Source organism: Microcaecilia unicolor, chromosome 2 (assembly GCF_901765095.1).
Source record: "Microcaecilia unicolor chromosome 2, aMicUni1.1, whole genome shotgun sequence".
NCBI lineage: Eukaryota > Metazoa > Chordata > Amphibia > Gymnophiona > Siphonopidae > Microcaecilia > Microcaecilia unicolor.
Window position 1 is genome coordinate 337,645,855 of NC_044032.1, and position 16,031 is coordinate 337,661,885.

Sequence of the window (16,031 nt, forward strand, 5' to 3'; positions counted from 1 at the left end):
GTCAAGTTTATGATATGGGATAATGTAACTATTATGTAAATATCATTTTTTCCATGAAGTATGTATGTGGTTTATGTTTCAACAGTTTTTATTGATGACAAATCAGAAAATACAACTTTACTATAACACATTAAGAGCTTGTTTGACATGAACTCCACAGATACACATCCTTATTAACAGTCATCAAATTTTTCACATTAAACCACTCCCCCCTTCATCTATTAGTTCCAACATTTTATTGATGACACTTCAAAGAGGTATTTCCATTAACCTAAATACATATGTGTGTGGTTTATATTGATGCAGGGCAGCTGCCTGTCAGACTACTTAGAAATCCATCATCAAGTGCATTCTAAGGAATTATTTTGTACTATCCCAAGAAACTCTATTCATACCTGTATACATTGTGCCCACCCATATTAGCTCTGGGCCCATCCAAAATGTCAGGTCTGGCTACACCACTGATGTAAGGGGGTAATGGTGAGATGTGTACCTGGGACCTTTTATGTGAACTCCACTGCAGTGCCCCCTAGAGTGCCCCACAGCTCTACTGGGATGTCTGTGTAGCCAGTATACTAAGAATACTGGCTTCTCCTACATCCCAATGGTTGATTTTGTGCATTTTTCACTTGGACTTTTTTTTTATGGCCCAAAAAGATAGACGCACTGAGAACAACATCTAGCAAATGGCCATTTTCAAAACAAAATGATAAGACATTTTTCTGTTTCGAAAATCACTATATTCACCACTTCGATTTTTGGACGTTTTTAGCAAAACGTCCAAAGTTGGATTTAGACATTATATTTAAAATGCACCTCTATGTGTGTGATACAGGACTGATGTGTAAAAGCGAGGCTGTATGCATGTTTTAACTACTGGGTGGAGGACAATTTTCAGCTCAAAACATTTACCCAAAATTGCTTCCCACTTTGTCTGTATTCTTTCAGAGGCTCTAAAGAAAAGCCAATATCATTTAATGCTGCCTTGATTAATTTCCAAAGCAATACTACACTTAAATCATTCTATATTTATACCCTGGATGTACGGTCTGAAAAATCTCACTCTTCGGTCTTCAATTTCACTCCTTGTATGAGAAGTGTGGTAGCCGTGTTAGTCCACTCTTAAGGTTATCAATAGAAATCAAACAAAATAAAACATGGAAAAGAAAATAAGATGATACCTTTTTTATTGGACATAACTTAATAATTTCTTGATTAGCTTTCGAAGGTTGCCCTTCTTTGTCAGGAAGAAGGGCAACCTTCGAAAGCTAATCAAGAAATGTATTAAGTTATGTCCAATAAAAAAGGTATCATCTTATTTTCTTTTCCATGTTTTATTTTGTTTGATTTCTATTGATACACCTTGTATGATAAATCTCTCTCATTGGAATGGTTCACCCTTGGCGTCTCTGCATATTGATGAGTGTATGTGTGTGTGCATTAGAAAGTGGCACATGAGAAGACAGAAGAATTTCTTACCTGATCAGAAACCAGGGCAGACATTTCCCTCCTGTTTCCTGAATTCTGCAGTTGCTGGGAAGGATTCAGGCGGGCCTGAGATTTTACTGTTCCTGGAAAGATGAATAAGACAGCAGGAGGCTGTGATGACTGGAGAGGATCTCACAGATAAAGTCCCTCTTCTCCCCTTCTGCAGACTTAGCACTGGAACTAACAAGGGTTTCCAGGTACTGGAGATAAAAAAAAAATTAAAACTCTCTTCTGCTCTTTGCAGCTCTGCAGACAAATAAAGACAAGTAGAGGAAGTAAAAACAGCTGAGCATGCGCAAACTCTTCAACTGAGGTCATACTGTGAAAATCCCAGCCACCCTCTTAAGCTGGATCTATAGCAGGCAGCTACAGGATGTTCCAGGCAGAAGAAACCAGTCAGGTCCCTGCTTTAGATTAGAGAAAAAGGTGTTAAATTCCTGTAAATCCCAAATACAGCACCAAAGCAGGAAGAATTAATTATACATAATTAGAAAAGAATCCTAATCCATACTGGATTGAAGAGATTTCATATTGTTGAATCATAGGAGCCACTGGAGAGTATAAAAATATTGAGAGATCCATTAAATGGACGAGTTCTGTTATTACATGTGGAAAGGCTTTGGCCGGCTGATATTCTGCCCGTTTAAATCACCTGGGGATGCCCAACTGCCAATATTCAGCATAGATTTCACAAGGATTTGAAAACCTGGATTTAAAAAAAATACTTTCAATGGTTTTTAATTTGAGTTTTATACTTTGTTTAGTTTAATCATAATTTGTACATTGTTTCATGGTTTATTATTTTTATTGTAAGCTGCTTTAAAATTTGAATGTGCTAAGCGGTATAGCAAATCAATAAATCCGATCTAATCCACTTAATCGGGCAGTGTCACTGAATATTGGTTTTGACCACCCTCATAAAAGTGGGCAGGTCAGGGGCAGTACAGAGGGCAGCATTGGGGAGGAACCAGTAAAGTGGTTGTCCGCAAAATTCAATGACGAGACCTGCATAGCTAAGAAGACAAAATTAGGATAGTTAAAAAACTGTCCTAATTTTGGTCATTTAGCTATGTGGGCCCAGCACTGAATATTGGTTGGGACCAAAGATGCATGGTGCCCTGGGAGCCCCCTCCCAGCTTCTTTCTGCCTACCGTGAGCTGCCTCTAGAGGTTGCAGCAGCTTTTATCTGCAAGCAGTTGCAAGGGGCAGGAGCGAGTAGGCATGGAAAATAGGTGGGGAGGCCTATATAAATCAGGGGGGATTGGGGGAGACATTCAGGGGGGAATTGGGGGTTTCTGATTGTTGTGGGCTGGAGGGAGGGGGAAGAGAAGCGGGTGGGGGGGGGGCTCCTAAGGCTCCAGCATCTTTTAAATAGTTATGTATATCCCAGCCAATATTCAGCCAGCCCCACTGAAATTAGCCCCTGATATTCAGTGACAGTGCTCCTCACACACCGGCCCTGAATATCTGGGCCTAATTTAGCCAATCATAGTTGCCATTTTAAAAATACTGACAGCCTCTGGCTGAATATTACCCCCTGTGTATTTATTGTAAGATTTCCCCAAGAACTGTTTATGCACACCATGCAGCCTTAGTGCAAACATGGCCACATTGGGCTTTTAAATATTGTTCTTAAAATTCATTTTATATATTAAAAAAATTATTTATTATTAGATTTGACTTGTTTTATCATTATTTACTTAGCCATTATTCCTGTTTAGGTCACTTTAGTCCTGTTGCATCACAGCTTGTAATTTTGCTGGATTTAGGAAAGTCATTAAGGAGTAACAGAGACAGTCATCATGACTGCTTAAAAATGTCAGTGAAACAGATTCTGTCTGACTCACACATGCATTCACTCTGTCAAGCACACTCACTGCCTATCAAGGAGACACTGACACTCTTAATCACAGTCACTCTGTCACACATACTAACACACAGATTCAGTGGGCCTTTTACAAAAGCACGCTAGCATTTTTGGCATGCGCTAAACTACAGACACCCATATATTCCTGTCTCTAATGTTTAGCATGTGTTACTCATTAGCAGGTGCTAATAACCAAAACAGCTAGTAATCAACCAGTCATACTCAGCTGCAAAAAAAACGCATTGACTACTAGCTGTTTTGGTTATTAATGCAAAGCTTTTAACAGATTTCCTTGGTAGAACTTGTTTTCAAGTTTATAAGACCCAATATATTAGACCCCTGATGCAGGCGTTCTGCTGAAACACAGCCCCTGTTGGGTCCTTTCATAAAAAGTTTAGATGCCAACCTGTCTTTCAAGGCTCCTTGTGCTTTTTTCTAAATTTGGTAGAGAGAGAACGGACAAACCTGAAAAGGAGTACTGGAAGGAAGGCTGATACAGAAGAGACCTGGAGCACTGTAAAGAAGGTGCTGAGAAAGCTAAAGCAATCTAAAGGGGTAGCAGAAGCGATGGGGTTAAAGAAGGACAGGCCAGAGATTTAAGAAAAGAGAAAGAGCAAATACAGACCTGAAGATGCAGGAGTTGGTGATTGAGCTTCTATCCCATGTGGATGGTGTAGACATGGTCAGAAGGAAGGGATCCTCAGAAGCTTAGCCGAGATTGGGAGGCGGAGCCGGTGGTGGAAGGTGGGGCTGGTGGTTGGGAGGCGAGGCTAGTGCTGGGCAGACTTCTGTACAGTCTGTGCCCTGAAAATGACAGATACAAATCAAGGTAAGGTATACACAAAAAGTAGCACATATGAGTTTATCTTGTTGGGCAGACTGGATGGACCGTGCCAGTCTTTTTCTGCCGTCATCTACTATGTTACTAGCAGGCTTATTTTCGAAAGTGATCGCCGGCGATCTTCCGACATAAATCGGGAGATGGCTGGTGATCTCTCAAAAGCGGCGAAATCAGTATAATCGAAGCGGCTTTTTTGACACCATCGCTGCTTTCCCGTCGCTGCGTCGGCGAAAGTTCAAAGGGGTGTGTTGGCGGCGTAGCGAAGGCGGTACATGGGCGGGCATGGGCATGGCTACCAGATGGCCGGCTTTCACGGATAATGGGAAAAAAAAGCGGCTTTAATCAGTATTTTGCCAGGTTTACTTGGTCCTTTTATTTTCACGACCAAGCCTCAAAAAAGTGCCCTAACTGACCAGATGACCACTGGAGGGAATGGGGTATGACCTCCCCATACTCCCCCAGTGGTCACCAACCCCCCTCCACCACTAAAAAAAATAAAAACCTTTTTTTACCAGCCTGTATTCCACCCTCCAAATGTCATACCCAGCTCCCTGACAGCAGTATGCAAGTCCCTGGGAGCAGTTTTTTAATGGTGCAGTGCACTTCAGGCAGGCAAGACCCAGGTCCACCCCCCTACTGTTACACTTGTGGTGCTAAGTGTTGAGCCCTCTAACCCCCCCCCAACCCACTGTACCCACATGTAGGTGCACCCCTTCACCCATAAGGGCTATGGTAATGGTGTAGAGTTGTTGTGGGGAGTTGGTTTGGGGGGATTTGGGGGCTCAGCACCAAAGGTAAGGGAGCTATGCACCTGGGAGCTATCTGTGTATTTTTTAAACATTTTTAGAAGTGCCCCCTAGGGTGCCCGGTTGGTGTCCTGGCATGTAAGGGGTACCAGTGCAACTACAAATGTTGGCTCCTTCCACAACCAAATGCCTTGGATTTCGCCGGGTTTGAGATGGCCGGCATTTTTTCCATTATCGCTGAAAAACAAAACCGGTGATCTCAAAACCCGGCGAACTCTACTACTACTACTAACTAACATTTCTAAAGCGCTATAGGGTTACGTAGAGCTGTACAATTTAAATATAGAAGGACAGTCCCTGCTCAAAGAGCTTACAATCTAATAGACAAGAGAACAATCTAAGACAAGTGCACAATCTAGAGGACGAGTTAATCTGATAGGGTGGATAGATTGGGGCATTCTATATTTCTCAAGCGGTTAGGCGCCGAAGGCAGCATTAAAGAGGTGAGTTTTAAGCAGAGATTTGAAGATGGGTAGGGAGGGGGCAAGGCGTATAGGTAAGGAAGATTGTTCCAGGCATAGGTGGAGCCAAGGCAGAATGAGCGGAGCCTGGAGTTGGCAGTGTGGAGAAGGGTACTGAGAGAAGGGCTTTGTCCTGTGAGCGGAGGTTACGGGCGGGAACATAGGGGTAGATGAGGGTGGAGAGGTAGTGAGGAGCCGCAGACTGTGTGCATTTGTAGGTAAGGAGGAGGAGCTTGAAATTGTATGCGATATCTGATCGGAAGCCAATGAAGTGATTTGAGGAGAGGGGTGATATGAGTATATCGGTTCTGGCGGAATATAAGACGTGCAGCAGCGTTCTGAACAGCATTGAAGGGGGGATAGATGGCTGAGTGGGAGGGCCGGTGAGGAGTAAGTTTGCAGTAATCAAGGCGAGAGGTAATGAGAGCGTGGACGAGAGTTCTGGTGGTGTGCTCAGAGAGGAAAGGGCGAATTTTGCTGATGTTGAAGAGGAAGAAGTGACAGGTCTTGGCATCTGTTGGATATGCGCAGCGAAGGAGAGGGAGGAGTCGAAGATGACTCCGAGGTTGCGGGCAGATTGGGACGGGGAGGGATGAGGATGTTATCAACTGAGATGGAGAGTGGAGGAAGAGGAGAAGTGGGTTTAGGAGGAAAGACGAGGAGCTCGGTCTTGGACATGTTCAGCTTCAGGTGGCGGTTTGGACATCCATGCCGCAATGTCAGATAACAGGCCGATACCTGGCCTTGGTCTCCGCGGTGATGTCAGGTGTGGAGAGGTATAGCTGGGTGTCATCAGCATAAAGATGATACTGAAAACCATGAGACGAGATCAGAGAGCCCAGGGAAGAGGTGTGTAGATTGAGAAGAGAGAAGGGGTCCAAGGACAGATCCCGGGGAACTCCAACAGATAGTGGGATGGGAGTGGAGTGAAGATCCATGGGAGTGTACCCTGAAGGTGCGGTGGGAGAGATAAGAGGAGAACCAGGAGAGGACAGGGCCTTGGAACCCAAAAGAGGACAGCGTGGCAAGAAGTAAATCATGATTGACAGTGTCAACACGCGGCGGAAAGATCGAGGGAGGATGAGGATGGAGTAGTGACCTCTGGATTTGGCCAGGAGCAGGTCGTTGCAAACTTTAGAGAGTGCCGTTTTCTGCGAGTGCGAGGGCGAAACCGGATTGAAGTGGATCGAAGGATGCATGAGAGGAAAGAAATCAGGCAGCGGCTGTGAACGGCGCGCTCAAGTATTTTGGAGAGGAAGGGTAAAAGAGAGATGGGGCCGGTAGTTGGAGGGGCAGGTAGGGTCAAGTGAATGTTTTTTGAGGAGAGGTGTGACAATGGCATGCTTGAAGGTGTCAGGGACAGTTGCAGTGGAGAGAGAAAGGTTGAGGATGCGACAGATGGAGGGGGGTGACAGTATGGGAGATGGTGTTGAGTAGGGTTGGTGGGGATGGGATCAGAGGAACAGGTGGTGCATTTTTGAGGAGGAAAGAAGCGGGAAGTTTCATTCTCGGTGATCTCAGAAAAAGAGGAGAAAGAGGCCTGGGTAGGTTTGGTTGAGGGGAGGGTTAAAGGGTGAAGAGGAGTTGGTGGCTTGTCGTGAACCTCAGGTTGATCTTTTGCACTTGTCGCGGAAATAGTCGGCCAGTGATTGAGGAGAGAGAGAAGGGGGAGTAGGAGCGGGGGCACTTTTAGGAGGGAGTTAAGGGTGGTGAAGAGACGACGAGGGTTGGAGCTGAGAGAATTGGTCAAATGGGTGTAATAGTCCTGTTTTGCACGGAATAGGGAGGAGTGGAGGGAGGATAGCATACCCTTTCAGACTTCCTCCAGAGGCGCTCAGCAGATCGGGTGCAGGAGCGAAGGTAACGGATGCAAGGAGTCAGCCAGGGCTGGGGATTGGTGCGCTTTGTGGGACGGGAGATGGATGGTGCGAGGGTGTCCAAAGCAGAGGAGAGAGCAGTGTTGTAAGCGGAGACCACTTTGTCAACAGTTTCGGAGGACGTGATGGAGGGGAGGAGATTATAGATAGTAGATGATAAGGTGGAGGGGTCAATAGCCTGGAGATTCCTGGAGGTGGTGGTTAAAGTTGGACGGGGTGGAGGGGGGGGGGGTGAAGAAGTGTGAATGTGATCAGTTGATGATCGGAAGAGAGGAAGAGCTGAGACGTGGAAATTGGAGGGTGAGCCGGAGGAGGAGAGGACGAGGTCAAGACAATGGCCGTCACGGTGAGTAGGGGTGGTGGAGCACAGCTGGAAGTTGAAGGAGGATGTTAAGGTGAGGAACTTAGAAGCATGGGGGTCGGATAGGTCATCAGCGTGTACGTTAAAGTCTCCGAGAATGAGGGACGGAGATGAAGGGTCAAGAAAGACGGAGAGCCAAGCATCAAAGTCGGTGAGGAAGGAAGGGAAGGATTTATCAGGGGGGCGGTAAATGACTGCCACTCTGAGTGGTAGCGGGTAGAATAGCCGGATGGAATGGGCTTCAAAGGATGAGAAGCAGTGAGACTGCGGTAGGTGGAGGGGTTGGAAACTACAGGAGGGTGAGAGTAGTAGCCCAACGCCTCCGCTGCGGCCAACTGGCGGGGCGTGTGGGAGAAGAGATAGCCTCCATGGCAGAGGGCTGCAACTGAGGCAGTCTTCCGGGGAGATCCAGGTTTCGTTAGGGCGAGCAGTTTGAAGGGAGCGAGAGGATAAAGAGATCGTGGGTGAGAGACAGTTTGTTGCCAGACTGAGTGGGCATTCCACAAGGCGCATGAGAGGGGGGAAGGAGGGGAATAGAGACGAGATTGGAAACATCCCGGGATCGTTCACCAGGATAGGACGGGGACAGGTGAGGGGGACCTGGATTAGGGTTAATGTCTCCTGCGGATAGCAGGAGGAGGAGCAAGAGAGTGCGGAGGAGGGTGGGGGAGGTCGGGCGACGAAGGCGACGAAGACGGGGTGTACTTAGGAGGAATGGGGATGGGTTAATGGCAGGGAGGAAGTGCCGAAGGTTGAGCGCCAGGAAGGAGGGGGACAAGAGGGATGGTGAGGTGAGGGATGGAGGTGAATAGGGTATTGCGGTGGCGGGCAGGGTGGGAGGGCAGCGGGTTCTAATGGTAGACAGTGGGAGTGGGGGAGGGGAAAGAAGATTAGGACGGGACAGGGCAAGGAAGAGAACATGGACAGGGGCCATAGGTGGTGGACTGAGGTGTAACAGGTGACTATGTAGTGACTGAGGTGTTAAGCAGTTAACAGGTGTTAATAGGTGACTATGTAATGACTGAGGTGTTAAGCAGATAGCTAGGGCTTGAAGCTAGGTTTTGGGTTGGCGACTAGGTAAGTCAATGGCTGATAAGCTAGCAGGCAGGCAGGCAGGTTACTCGATGTGTTAACAGGCAGATGGATTGGAGCAAGCCGGGACAAGCTGAAACAAGCTGGAACAAGCCGGAACAGGCAGGAACAGATGGACAAGCTGGAACAAGCAGGAACAGATGAACTGTGTCAGGATGAGCAGACGGACAGGCTGGGATCAGGAAGACTGGAACGAGCTGGGATCAGGAAGACTGGAGAGAGCTGGAACACGCTGGAGCAGAAGAACTGGAGTAAGCAAGGCGAGGCTGGGTCAGGTAGGCTGGAACACACTGGAGCCGATGGACAGCAGGGGGAAGGCTGGATCGGCGGACTGGAACTAGCTGGACACGCTGGATCTGGTGAACTGGGGCAAGCAGGAAGAAGTTGAATCAGGTGGACTGGAACACACTGGAGCCGATACAGGATCAGGCGGGCTGGAACAAGCTGGGCTCAGGAGAACTGGAACGAGCTGGAACACGCTGGCTGGATCAGGCGGGCTGCAACATGCTGGAGCCGATGGACTGGAACAAGCGGGGGAAGCTGGGTCAGGCAAACTGGAACAAACTGGGATCAGGAGGACTGGAACAAGCTTGAACACACTGGAGTGGATTGACTGGAGCAAGCAGGGAGAAGCTGGATCAGGCGGACCGGGACACACTGGAGCCGAGGACTGGAACATGCAGGGGGAAGGTTGGATCGGCGGACTGGAACAAGCTGGATCAGGAGGACTGGAACGAGCTGGAATATGCTGGAGCCAGTGGACTGGAGAGCAACACGGAGAAGCTGGATCAGGCGGACTGGAACGAGCTGGAACATGCTGGAGCCAGTGGACTGGAGCAAACAGGGAGAAGCTGGATCAGGCGGACTGGAACACAGTGGAGCCGATAGACTGGAACAAGCAGGGGGAAAACTGGATCAGGCGGACTGGAACAAGCTGGAACACGCTGGAGCCGATGGACTGGAGCAAGTAGGGAGACGCTGGATCAGCGGACTGGAGCAAGCAGGGAGAAGCTGGATCAGCGGACTGCTTGCCTGGGATCAGGCTGGGACACACAGGAGCCGATAGACTGGAACAAGCAGGTGGGAAGCTGGATAAGGCGGACTGGAACAAGCAGGGATCAGGAGAGCTGGAACGAGCTGGAACAGGCTGGAGCAGGCAAGCAGGGAGAGGCAGGAGCGGGCAAGCAGGGAGAAGCTGGAGCGAGGGAGAAGCTGGAGTGAGGGAGAAGCTGGAGCGAGTGGACCGTGCAGGCTGGAATAGTTGGGTAGCTACACACACTGCCTTCAGAGCAGCAAAAGCACCGTGAAGGCACCGCAGAAGTCTGCCCCGCTGGGATCCGCAATGCCCCACTACGACTGCCCCGATCCCGAGGACTCAGCCATACGATGGGGGGCAGGCCGCGGCAGGACGAGCAGCGTGGGCGCCACGATCCGTGGCCAGCGAGGCTGTGCCCGGGCCGTTCCGGCCGGGGAATGCGGCGGCAGTGCTGGACACGCTGGAGGTCTGCCCGCCCGGCCCTTCTCGTATCGGGTCGCTAGGAGGGCTCGGGCCGTTCGCTCACCTCCCAACGTGCGGAGGGGCGCCACCTCCAGCCTGTGATGTCAGGGGCAGAGGAAAGCGCCGTTGTCCGAGCCGCACCGCGGTCCCGGCTGGGAGGAAGTTGTCTCTGGTGTCGGTCCGCCTGGGGAGGGCCGACACCAGAGACCGTTTGGCCAGGCCAAACCGTATTATTGAAAGAAAATATGGCCGGCCATCTTTTTCGATAATACGGTTCCGGCCAGCTGTTGTGTCGACACCAAAATAGATTGCCGACGATCTATTTCACCGGCGCCGTTCGATTATGCCCCTCTATGTTAGTATGCAGAAAGGCACACATCTTATCTACTGGCTGTTATCCAGCTACATCCCTTAGCCAAACCTATCTGGTGATTTGGCGGTACTATCCACATAGAGCCAGAGCAGTCCATTGGTACAGCTAGGAGTTACCCAGTTAGCAGTGATAGTCAATCTGCTAACTGGATAACCATCTAGATAAATCTGGGACAGCAAAAAGACTGTCCTAACTTTATCTGGTTAGCTATTCTGATAGCAGGATCAATATCACCACTATCCGGATAGTGATGACAGTGCATCAGGCTGCCAAAAATGTGCTTTCCTCTACAGCCACAGGAAGAATATTCTGGACCCTTGCTCCAAAAAGGTACCAATCAAATCTGAGTACTGGGTATTCTGTTCTGAGAAAGTGGCCCAATAGTATTGACGCCTAAGCTCTTGTAGGGAAATATAAAACTCCAAGTTCAAGGGAAGAGTCATGTTGTTCCTTTCCAGACGGGATCCACAGAGACGCCAAAGGTGACTCATTCCAAAGCTGGAGATTTAAAGCCAATGAGTGAGATTTCTCTCGCGGGCCACTGCCATATGTCTTAAACCAGCTCTAGCATATGTACATTCCAGGCCACTAGTTCACTCCCGAAAATGTCCCCCCCCCCTCCCCGGTTCATCCTGCTCAGGTTTTTTATAACATTAAAGTTGATTCCGGGGAGGGGGGGGGGGGAAGAGGTCTCCTCTGGATCCAACTTTAATAATAAGAAAGGTAAAGACACATCCAGGGCAGATGGAGGCAGCAGTAAATCTTGGGTAAAGTAGAGCAAGTTGGAACTCCATGTGCTAGGCAGCAGAAGATTCAGGGCAGCACATAACTAAAAGTCAGATCCTCTGTGAACTTGACTGAAGGAGGTATAGAATGGATCCAGTGGATCTGGAACATCCAGCCTTTGCCTATTTTCTTCATCCATGTGCAACTTTTCCCATCTCTTCCCTTCCCCTCCTCTCCATCCATGAGCATATCATCCCTCTCTTTCCTTCCATTCATGTGCATCTCCTTGTCCTTCTCCTCTCTATCAATGTGCATCTCCTCCCTTTCTTTCCTTCTGTTCCGCCCCATCCATGTGCAACTCCTTCCTCTCCATCCATGTGCATTTTCTCCTTCTCTTTTCACTTCCTCTCCATCCACCTCCCCTGCTCTCTTCCCTTCCTCCCACCAATCCATCCAGCATCACCCACTCTTTCTATCTCCCCACATCCCTCGATCCAACATTACCCGCTCCCTCTCTCTCCCTCCCTTCCTCCTCCCCTGAGTCCAGCATTTCTCCTTGAACCTTCTTCCCTCCCTTTGCTGCCACCCGCACTGCCATGCCCATGCTAGCCCCACTGGCAGCAAGGAGAACATACCAGGCCTGGCACCAGTACTAACATCAGCGAGGGTCAGAATACTGCAGCCCTCTCTGACATGCATGTGACAGAGGGACAGTACCAACTGGGCCTCCATCATGAGTGGATAGGCTGGAAGGCTGTTTGTTGCTGAAGTTAGTATCAGGCCCGCCACTGGGTCCATGACCAGCAGTTTTTCCTTGCTGCCGAGGGCCTGAATTCAGAGACACAGTAGCGGGAGGGAAAAGGGATCAGCGCAAACTGGGGTGGCACTTGCCATCCTGTGACACTGTGCAGTGGCACCTATACAATTACTGCACTACAATACAAATGTTATTTTATGCAATTTCACAAAGCAGTTTGCAAATAAACATTCTAATGACGTGCCTAAATAAACACTAACAAGTAATAAATTTAGAATTACGTAGTGAGAATTCCAAAATTATCAGATTCAGGCCAGAAGAACTTACAAGGCCCTAGATGCAAGAGGACTACATCATTTCCTCATCTTTTCTTTCACTGTGTAACCTGTTGCCTCTATCTTCAGCTATTTCTAGAGATCCACCTTAAGGAGGTGGGATAGCCAACAGTGATGTCAGCAAACGGGAGGGGTGAAGAGCTCTGAGCAGCTCTACTACTGACTTTTCTGCTTCTAGTGTCTGCAGGGCTACGAAGAGAGAAAAGACTCAGAATAAAACCGAAAACTTTCTATCCAGAACTGGAAATACCTGCAAGGTCCAGTCCCAGATTTGCAGAGGGAGAGAGAAGGGAATATATCTGAGACTCAGGAATCAACCCATTCTGCTCCTTTCTTATTCATCTTTCCAAGAACAGGAGAAGCTCAGCCTGAATCCATCCCAGCAACTGCAGAATTCAGTTGTGAAGGAAATGTCTGGCCTGGTTCTGATCAGGTAAGAAATTCTTCTCTATCCTTTTGCACAGAGGGTGCCAGTAAAGGCTACAGGGAATATGCACAAGGAGGTGGCTGATGACCCCCATAGTGGCAGCACAGAATCCAGCAGAAGAAAAGTTCAACAGGGCGCACCACAATACCTACCTGATCAATCATAGAAAGGCCATTTGGGAATCTGAAAAACCACTTTCATTGTCCGGATTCCTGGGTTTGCCAAATACATTTGAATGGCCTGCAGCATGCTGAGCAAATTTGCATTAAAATTCTGCCAGCCCCTGCAAAAGGGAGAACAGATGGCCAGTGAGGAACACGAAGTGGAAGCAGGCATATCAACACTTAACCCCAGCTCACTCCCCCTCCCAGGGGCAGCAGAATGCCATTTTGTTTGGGGGTGCCCAAGCACCACTCCCCAGCTCTACCCCTAACTCTTTCCTACCATTCCACAGTCCTCCCCCATGGTGTCCAGCATTTTTCTCTTTCTCTGTCATTCAGTTTCTCTGACCTTTTCTCCTTCCCTTCCCTTTTTTCTTCCTCCTGCCCATGAAGCCCAACATTCCCTCCCCTCATCAGCATATCTCTCCTTCCCACTCCTGCCCATGGTGTCCTGCATTCCCCTCCCCTCTTCTCGTCATCATATTGCTCCTCTACCACCGTGTGGCACTGCGAGTGCGAGATGTTTACTCTCTTTTCTCATTCCCCCAGGGTGGCGACGCTATCTAATCTGCTGAAGAGCCATTGGTTGGCTGGCTGGCTGGTGCAGGGACTTGAGCATCTGCACAGTCTGCCATCTTCTGCCCGCTCCAAACTTCCTTTTTTGAAGGGGATGGAAGCCATCCAGTCTTGATCATGCACAGATGCTCAAGGCCCATTCCCCGCCGACCAGATACAAGATGTCTCTTAGGCAGATGACAGTCACCACCTCAGGGGAGTGAGATAAGGGAGTAAACATCTTGTGACAAGAGAGGTAGGGAAGAAAAATTTGAGGGTCCTTTTACTAAACCACATAAGTGTCTATATGCGCCCAACGCGCACCAGAATGGAGTTACCGCCCAACTACCGCATGACTCTTGTGGTAATTTCATTTTTGGTGTGCGTCCAATACGTGCTTCTGAAAAATATTTGTTATTTTGAGCACGCGTAACGGACACGCTCCAAGTGGCATTAGCACACGCAGGTCATTACCGCCCGGTTACCATGTGAGTCTTTACCGCTAGGTCAATGGCTGGTGATAAGGTCTGAGACCCAAAATGGACGCGCGGCAATTTTCATTGTGCCCCATGTCCATTTTTGGTAAAATTTTAAAAAGGCCTTTTTTACAGGCGCGCTAAAAAATGGATCGACACACACCCAAAACCCACGCCTACACTACCGCAAGCCATTTTCAGCGCGCCTTTGTAAAAGAACCCTTTGGAGAGTGCGAAGTCACCTGTGGCTCCCCCCATTCCGCTGCCTATGCCTCCTCCACATTGAGAACCTACTCTCCCAGGGTTCAAAAATCACCTTAAAGCCCACTTTTTCTGTGAGGTCTTTGGCTTCTCTGCTACTTAAACCTTTCTTCCCCCCCACTCCATCTTTCTCTTCTCTTTGATTTTTATTTATTCTATGTAAACTGTATAATGTCTGTTTTTGACCCATTGTGGTGATATATCAAGCACAATGTCAAGCTCCCGACCGCTTCATAGCAGACCTTACATCCCACTTAAACTACTTACTCCGACAAGGTCTCTTCCCTAAGGAAAATGGCAACATCCTACTCACCCCTATTACCAAAGACACAAAGAAAAAGACAAGTGAACTCACCAACTACTGCCCAGTAACATCTATCCCACTAGTAGTCAAACTAATGGAAAGCATGGTAACCAAACAACTCAGTGATTACATAAACAAATTCTCAATCTTACATGAATTACAATCAGGTTTTTGCTCCCTCCATAGCACTGAAACAGTACTCATTACACTCCTGGCCAAATTCAAGCAAGAAATAGCAGCAGGCAAAAACATACTTCTCCTCCAATTCGACATGTCTAGTGCATTTGACATGGTAAACCATAATATACTACTAAGGCTCCTAGATTACTTCGGTAATGGAGGAAACATACTTAGTTGGATCAAGGGCTTCCTAACCACTAGGACATACCAAGTGAAAGCAAATTCAAACATATCACCACCGTGGAAGGCCGACTGCGGAGTACCTCAAGGATCACCACTATCACCGACCCTCTTCAACCTCATGATGACACCACTAGCCAAGGCCTTATCCAACCAAGGCCTCAACCCCATTCATCTATGCAGACAACGTCACAATATACATACCTTACAAACATGACCTGACAGAAATCACCAAGGAAATCAAACTCAGCCTAAAAATCATAGACTCATGGGTGAATTCGTTCCAACTGAAACTCAATACAGATAAAACACACTGTGTCATCCTCTCATCCCAATACAATTTGAACAAACCCACTAGTATAAACACCTCAAAACCACACCCTCCCAATCTCAGACAGCCTGAAAATCCTCGGCGTTACTATTGACCGTAACCTTACACTTGAGAGCCAAGTTAACTCTACAACTAAGAAAATGTTCCACGCAATGTGGAAACTTAAATGAGTGAAACCATTCTTCCCGAGGGAAACATTCCGCAGCTTGATACAATTAATGGTACTAAGCCATGCAGACTACTGCAACGGAATCTACACGGGATGCAAAGAACAACTCATAAAGAAACTTCAGACTGCTCAAAACACAGCAGCCAGGCTTATATTTGGAAAAACGCGATTTGAAAGCGCCAAACCCCTCTGAAAAAACTACACTGGCTACCAATCAAAGAGCGTGTTGCTTTCAAAATCTGCACCGTGGTCCATAAAATTATCTACGGCTAAGCCCCGGCATACATGACAGACCTCATAGACCTACTGTGACTCCCCCCCCCCCCCCCCCCCCCTCTGTTCCGTTCTGACTAGGTGTAGTATAGCAGGAGACCCAGAGTACTCTCAATCAGTAGTTGGCCGTTACCCTGGGTTAACTCCGGGAACAGGGGGAGGAGCAGCAAAATACACTAACCTTGTCTTCCACTCCGAGAGTGGAAGAGGAAAAAAAATTAAATTAGGATAA

General features: G+C 48.1%; 1 protein-coding gene across 1 annotated transcript in view; it reads right to left on the reverse strand.

Moving 5' to 3' along the window:
- LOC115463665 (zinc finger protein 184-like) overlaps positions 1 to 1,749 on the reverse strand; it is a 63,122-nt gene extending 61,373 nt beyond the window's left edge. Inside the window, exon 1 of the mRNA XM_030194372.1 lies at positions 1,480 to 1,749. Coding sequence (XP_030050232.1) covers positions 1,480 to 1,503 — 24 coding nt within the window. The 5' untranslated portion in view covers positions 1,504 to 1,749. The remainder of the gene's footprint in view (positions 1 to 1,479) is intronic.
- Positions 1,750 to 16,031: the final 14,282 nt, after the last annotated feature.